The sequence below is a fragment of the Aptenodytes forsteri genome, unplaced genomic scaffold (genome assembly GCF_000699145.1).
Source record: "Aptenodytes forsteri isolate BGI_AS27 unplaced genomic scaffold, ASM69914v1 Scaffold308, whole genome shotgun sequence".
Classification (NCBI taxonomy): Eukaryota; Metazoa; Chordata; class Aves; order Sphenisciformes; family Spheniscidae; genus Aptenodytes; species Aptenodytes forsteri.
The window spans coordinates 372552-379330 of NW_008795475.1; the positions used below are offsets into that span (position 1 = coordinate 372552).

Genomic DNA, 6779 nt, shown 5'->3' on the forward strand with positions numbered 1-6779 from the left:
GAGGACAGACGCTGAAGTGAGAAGCCTGAGCTGAAGCCCCTGGCTGCTGAGACCTGATGGAACAGCAACTTGTTACAGAGCCAGAGCAGGACCACGCAGCCCCAGCAAGGTGAGGGACCCCTCGAGCCCCCAGTGAGGGGGGAGCACTGTGGCATTGGGCACAGCTTAGACCCCTCCAGCCCCAGCAGGCACAGGCAGCTGCCCTGACGCCCCCAGCCCAGCCTGCAGTGGGGTTCCTCCTCCCTGACTTGCATTCGTACCCGAACACCCAGTTTCCTCCTCCAGGGCAAGAACGCAGGTGCCTACCCTAAAACCCAGCGGTGGGTCCCTTCCCCAACCTTTCCCCCACCCTGCGAGCCCGGCTGTGGCCACCTCCGAAGGCAGAGAGCGCAGCACAGCAGGGGCTGCACCATCCCGTCCTGCAGACGCATTCGTGCCGGGACTCCTCTGCATCAGGATGGTCTGCGCCACTCCACCCCACTCCGTCCCCATCCCCACCCCACAAGCAGCCCTGGCATTCCCAAATCAGCCCCACCGGCCAAGCTGCACTTACCGAGCATCCACCCAGCTGGGGCTCAGGGCAAAACCAGGCCATGCTGGGGGCACAGGACAGTCACGGCTCCCAGGAGAGACTCAAGAAAAACTGCCCCAAAACCTCCACCAAGTGTTCCTGCAGGCTGGCTGCAGCTGGGATGTTCCTAGAGCAGAGGCAGCGAAGACAACGTTCATTGCAATGGATTTTTAAAAACAGAAGTCTTTATTAAAAGTTTTATCCAAATTTTGTAACAAAAGATACAAAAGGGCTGGAGATCCTTATTTCTGGGACTAGTCTGACCAATCAAAACCTGACAGTTACTAGGCTAATATAAAATCCATACAATCTGCTAAAAATGCAGGGAAAAATTAGAAGTAACTGCTGCTCTGAAATTTCTTTTAAAAATTCCTTTAACATTTATAAGTTACTCAGTTTGCATTTTACAGGACTAGTTCTTCTCCGAATGGTTACAGCTACTGTACAATGCAAGAGACAACAGCAAGAACAGAACAAAGCAACAGAAACTCGGATGTGCTGCAACACACACCACTCCTCTGAAGGAACCGCTGCGAGTCTCACCTCCGAACGCCGGGTGCCGACAGATTGCCCAGAGCAACCACCGGGAACGCCACAAAGTGCCAGTGCATCTGCACCCGTGGAGAGCCTCAACGGGAGGAACAGCAGTTACTCCCGCCCCAGCACAGCTCTCCGGCACCCAGCACTGAGCAGTTACCATCCCTTGGATGCCACGGGGCCAGTTCTCCCCAGAAGTTAAGGGATGTGCCGGCTGAACACCTCCAGGCAGAGGAAGGGTGGGCAAAGGGGTCAGAAACCCTCTGGCGGAGAGCTACACCTGGCTGAATTCCCCCCTTCCTCCTTCCAGCCACCGCAGGGTTGGGGGGGGGACACGACACGGACACACGTGCTCTGCGGCACCATCTGCGCTCCCGCAGAGCATAAACATGAGTGGGAGAGAGCTGGATTTCTGATCAATGCACTTCTCCTCATGCTGAAAAGGAAAGAGGAGGAGGATGCGTACACCAGGCTAGCGCTGAGGCAACTGTCCAGAGCTGGAACTGGCTAGCAGAAGGACCCTGAGAATATATAGGCTAACACAGTCTCCCGGGGAACGCCGAGTTAGGTGCATCACAGTGATACTGGTTGAACGTGTTCTGTACAGTGCGAAATGGAGTTTGACAGAAGTGCAGTATCCCTTAACCTGCTATTTCCTATCTCTTCCTAAAGGCAGAGGCTGCTACGGGGTGACGAGAAGCCTCATCACAGCAAAGAGGCTCACAGCCGCAAAAATCAGACTTACTTGGACATCCAAGCGAAAGTTATTAGGTGGCCACCAGGAAAAATATTCCAGTTTATAAAAAAATAGGAAAGCAAGTGCAGGGCTACTGCAAGGTGCATCGTCAGAGGTACCAGGTCTTGCAAGCAGCCAACCCCCCCTCCCCAAGACCCCAGGCACCCCACATCCCCAGCACTAAAGTATCTTCAAGCGTCTCCAGAGATCACATCACCATTATATCTGATCAGAGAGACCTCAGCGATCGTTCGCTTTGAGTCCATTTAGACGAACCAGATTTGCACCCACTGCTCAAGATGGCTCAAGCGTCTTCAGAAAGCTGGTCTGAGGGCATGCGGATAGCAAACACGCCTTCTTTGCTGTCAGGCAGGGTGGCGAGCTGGAGCTCTGGGTCCAGTGTGGCAAGGCTGATTTCAGACACGAAAGATACCCTAGGAGGAAATTTTTTTCTTTTTTTCTTTTTTTTTTTTCCTTTTTTTTTTTTTTCTTTTTTTTTTTGCAAACTGCTGCACAAACCACAGAACGGAGAAAGCCTTTGGTCATGAGACACTTGTGAGAAAGTGAGCCTTGTATGGAAGATTCCCCTGAATGCCTACAGTGTTATACATCTTAAAAAAATATATTGTGGACACTGCAGCCATACAAAGGGGGGAGGAGTGGGAGACGGGGATTTACAGTCTCACATAGACACAACGGGGAGGTTAAGACAAGCACAGTCATAGTCTGTAAAACTGATTGGCTCGCTCGGATCAGTCATCCTCATCGTCCTCTTCGTCTTCTGGATCTTCCTCTCCTTCATCCTCTAGATTTCGTTTTCTCTTTTCCCCTCGCGGAAGGTCTGCAAAAAGAGGCGAAGCGTGAAGCTCTGTTCAGTCTTGCAGAACAGCATTTGAACTGTGGCTTCAAGCCGCGTCAGCCACAGCTTGCTGGTGAACAAGCACAGACTAGACTGGCACCATTACGGAGCGGAGATCCACCCTGCCCAGTTTCTCATGGCACCCTGAAAAGCCCGCACTATCACAAGAGTAACTATTTTCTATGCTCTCCAAGCATCCCACATTTCAACAGCCGCTTGAGAACGGGCTTTTTTGTAGAGCACCCCCAAAAACGTAGCATCTGCAGAATTCAGTCACTTCTGACCGAGCTCATACAAGATCATTTGAAGTCACGCCAGCCGCTATATCCTGTCATCATTCATTCATATAGTTTGTTACAACCAGAGGAGTCTGGACTCAAGTCAAGAAGCTCGGGTCTTCCCTCCTCTCCACAGCTGAGAGGAGAGGAACGTGTCTCCAAGAGCATTTCCTCACGCACACTGCTAACACGAGCTTCTGTGACAGAAGCCCTGCTCCCGCACCGACTACCAGTTCAAGCTACTTAGAATCGGTTTTCTAGGCAATTTGCTTCTTTAATATTTGGCAGGCTTACCCAGCTTGGTTGGTATTAGAAGGTACTGAAACCTGTTTCCCCATCACCGCTGTGTGACCCTTTGGTTATAACCACCATTCAACAGTCAGCTGAGGCATAAGCAACAGCTTCAGCGGTGCCCGTAAGCCGAAACGCTGCACTTTCTACCAGGGAAAAGCTGCAGGCAACAACAGCACTGAATCTTGGGAAGCTCTACAAAACCAGCGAACGTGTGAGACTGTTGAGGCAGCTTCGCAAGCACTTAGTTTGTTAGGATTCGACTCACCATCATCAGCTTCATCTTCTTCATCATCCTCACCATCTTCCTCCTCATCTTCCTCCTGGAGTCAAAACAAGACGCTTTGTTGCAAGAACCACAATCCCATGAGCAAGGTGTAATTCCACAGCAACATCTTCCTTCACCTCTGCTCCCACCCTACTCTACCCTCAGGGTGGCAGGTACAAGCCGAGCAGGGAGAAGCTGTCGGTTCCTAAACAGCTTCTTGCATCCCCGCGACGGAGGCCGTGTGGCTTTGTCACTTGAAGCCACAGGAAGTACCAGGCCAAGCAATAAACAAGTCTGAACTGGCAAACTCTGTGGACCACGAGTCAAAAGGTGTATGGGAAAAGCCAGAGCGCACGACGGCACTCCTCAGATCTGCCCACAAAGAGGCACCTGTGACATCTGGTCAGATGGGTCACCAGATCAAAGGACAAACGCACTACCAGACATAGCAACGTGGCGCTGCAGATTTGTACCGATGACAGAAAGCCTCACCTCATCATCTACTCCGTCCTCCTCTTCTTCACCTTCCAGATCATCATCTTCGTCTTCTTCATCATCAATGACTTCTTCATCCAAATCATCTTCCTCATCATCATCATCCTCTTCCTCACCTTCTACCAAAAGGAGAGGGAGGTAAGTGTTACGGTTCCCAAATACTCGCTACTCCCAGACAACATGCTCGCACCTCCAACCCCAGTGCTACATGAGCAATGGGCGGGAAATCACACAACAAGCACGCACGAGGAGCGCCAGCAACAAGCCCCGTCAGCTTGCAGCAAGTCTCACTTCTTAGGCAGCCTGCCAAAGGAGGGAGTGGGGTTACCCAGACAGCCCCTACTTTAGCGGCAAGTTATAATCACCATTTATTTAGCAACGTGACCATGCAGAAGGGAAAAAGGGGTTGTTCCCCAGCAAGAAAACCAAGAGGAGAAAGTCCTCACCTTCCCCATTCTCATACTCATCTTCCAGTCCATCCCCGTCTGCTTCAGGGTCTGAGTCGGGGGCTTCCTGGTCATCAGCATCAAATCCGTCTAGGTAGGTGAGCTGGGGCAGGAGGGTGAACACGCTCTCCCGGTAGTTGATGAGCATCGTCACCTCACAGTTGAAGAGGTCCAGACTATGCAGGTTTGGCAACTTTTTCTGCAAAGATCAATTCGTTAGATTATTTACAAGTTGGCACCGTTTGAAGATCAGGCAGCCATCAGAGGACAGATGGTTTGCTACCCAGATCTAGTACAGAAGTGTCTTTGCATGCATTATTTGCACCATGTGCTCCTCAGATGGAGAGGAGTTACTGCTCTCGCTAACTGTAGGCAAAGAAGGCTTCTTTTCAGCTCCTCTGTCCTAGTTTCCCCTCCTTGGAGCCAGCTCCCTGTGAAACCATTCGCAAATTTACTCCCTTCTGAATGGGATGGGCAACAAGGACAGAAAGCCCAGCTCCCCCAGCAGGAGGGATCACTGAGCCGGACTCATCCTGCCCAAAACGTGAGGCAAAATACCCGAGAGCACAACGCAGGGAGACCAAAGCACAGTGCCTGCAGACTGCACCCCGTGTGCCTTTCAGCACAGCCACAGCGGCTCTCCCGGTCAGGCCATCGCACCGTGTACCAGGTCAAGCGAAGGAGGAGTAAAACAGTTTCTAGCTCTTTCTGGAGGGGATGGAGGGACCAAAGACGACAGCCAACGAGGCAAATGCCCCAGATCAGACCTTTCAGCCACAGAGACAGGATCACAAGGCAAGAGCCTTCTTTGGGGCAGTTCAGATGCAAGGGGAAGCCCCTGCAACGCATGCTGTCACAGCACCCAAGGCGAGAGGGTCCCAGCCCAGCACAACAGCACCTTTGGACTGATGCAATGCACACCCTCACTGGTGTCCAAGCAACTCATCTCCATGACACCCCAGGTGCCACCTACCTCAAACTGCATCCGACCCATTAACGGTCCTTTCTCAGATGGACACTGAGCACTGCCATCCACAGTTTTACTCATCCAGCCCAATTTCATGCTTCTTTTAGCAACTGGCTGCTGGTTTTCCAGACAGAGGAGCCATTAACTATTAGCCCAGCCTCAAATTGGACCCACTCATCTGTTCCCATCAGAACCACGAAGTGCTGTTGGAACAGTTACCAAGACGTTGGACTTCTGCTGCACAGACACGCTCCCCAAAGGAAACAACGTCATCCCTTAGATTCCAGCACAGCCTTCCACTCACCAAGGGCTCCAGGGTATTGATGTCTTTGATCTTGTTGCCGCTTAGATTCAAGTGTGTCAGGTTAGGAGTTCTCTCTGCTAGAACTTCAAGGCCACCAGAAATCCTGTTATCACTCAGCTCCAGCTGCCAGAAGGGAATATCAGATGGTCACAAAGTGTCTCGGCTTGCGACATGGGGAATAAAATTGCCCTGAGAACTGGGCTACAATGGGCACCCAAGTTCCAGACCCTGTTCGTTAGACCATGCCGTAGAGCAGCAGTTCAAGTTTTCACTTGAAACCCCTTTCCTGCAGTAACGCAGCACTCCCAGCCACCTCCGTACTGCAGGACACAGGGGTACATGTCCTCTTAGCTGTAACCGCGTGTTCTAAAATCCAAAATATTTATGATGTTACTGAAGCTTCTGACAGAAGCACAACAGCAAAAGCGAGAGAAAGGACACTAAACATACAACGAGCTCAAAAGCATTTTGTTGCATACTAAAAAACCACCTCTCTCACTTGCTCAGGTTGTAGGCTGCAGCGGAAGAAGCAAAATCAAATGGCCTTTTTCTGGCAAATGCAGGAAAAACAACTGTCACCAGGGACAGGATAGCAGAAGTCTCAGAGCAAGGACTGCGGGAGATGGGACCACAGGTCTGACTCACCTTCCGGAGTTTGTTAAGTTTGGGGAGATTGGAGACGGACAGCAAGTTGATGTTGATCATGCTGAGGAACTCCAGGTTCTCGAAATCTGAAGAGAGCCCAACGATCTTCCCATCGTCCGAACGGCAGTTATCAAGAACCAGCTCCTTCACCTGCCAACAGAGACACCCAGCAGCTGTCATCACACCCAGCTAAGTCTCACCTTGAGTCTGCCAAGCTGGCATCAGGTGGAGTGACCGACACTTCAAAGCAGCAGGTGTGTCTGAAGGTCCTCCTTACTCACATTAAGGGACACGCAAGATCTTAAAGCCAAATAACTTTTGCGAGGGTACAAGGTGAGAATCCCTCACGGTGGTTAGGACTTCACCCTTTAAGCACGAGCCA

The 6779-nt window shown here is 51.3% G+C and overlaps 1 protein-coding gene across 2 annotated transcripts; it reads right to left on the bottom strand.

Moving 5' to 3' along the window:
• Positions 1 to 2330: 2330 nt before the first annotated feature.
• On the bottom strand, positions 2331 to 6546 carry LOC103900450 (acidic leucine-rich nuclear phosphoprotein 32 family member B). 2 transcript variants are annotated; one of them, XM_009281134.2, is made up of 6 exons: positions 6398 to 6546; positions 5753 to 5875; positions 4482 to 4680; positions 4033 to 4154; positions 3541 to 3595; positions 2331 to 2685 (listed from the first exon to the last, which is right to left on the bottom strand). In XM_009281134.2, exons 1-6 carry the CDS (start codon positions 6455 to 6457, stop codon positions 2597 to 2599), a joined length of 648 nt encoding a protein of 215 aa, XP_009279409.1. In that variant the 5' UTR covers positions 6458 to 6546; the 3' UTR covers positions 2331 to 2596. The 2 variants fall into 2 exon arrangements, with proteins under 2 accessions (XP_009279409.1, XP_019328102.1); XM_019472557.1 differs by having other exon boundaries at positions 2347 to 2685; positions 4033 to 4151.
• Between the last annotated feature and the right edge of the window lie 233 nt (positions 6547 to 6779).

Excerpts from the sequence above, each read along its gene's own strand:
- LOC103900450 (XM_009281134.2), bottom strand. The coding sequence starts at position 6,457 with ATGATCAACATCAACTTGCTGTCCGTCTCCAATCTCCCCAAACTTAAC. Across the intron at positions 5,876-6,397 it reads AACTTAACAAACTCCGGAAG|CTGGAGCTGAGTGATAACAG; the intron begins GTGAGTCAGACC and ends CCCTTCTGGCAG. Across the intron at positions 2,686-3,540 it reads AGAAGATGAAGCTGATGATG|ACCTTCCGCGAGGGGAAAAG; the intron begins GTGAGTCGAATC and ends CTCTTTTTGCAG.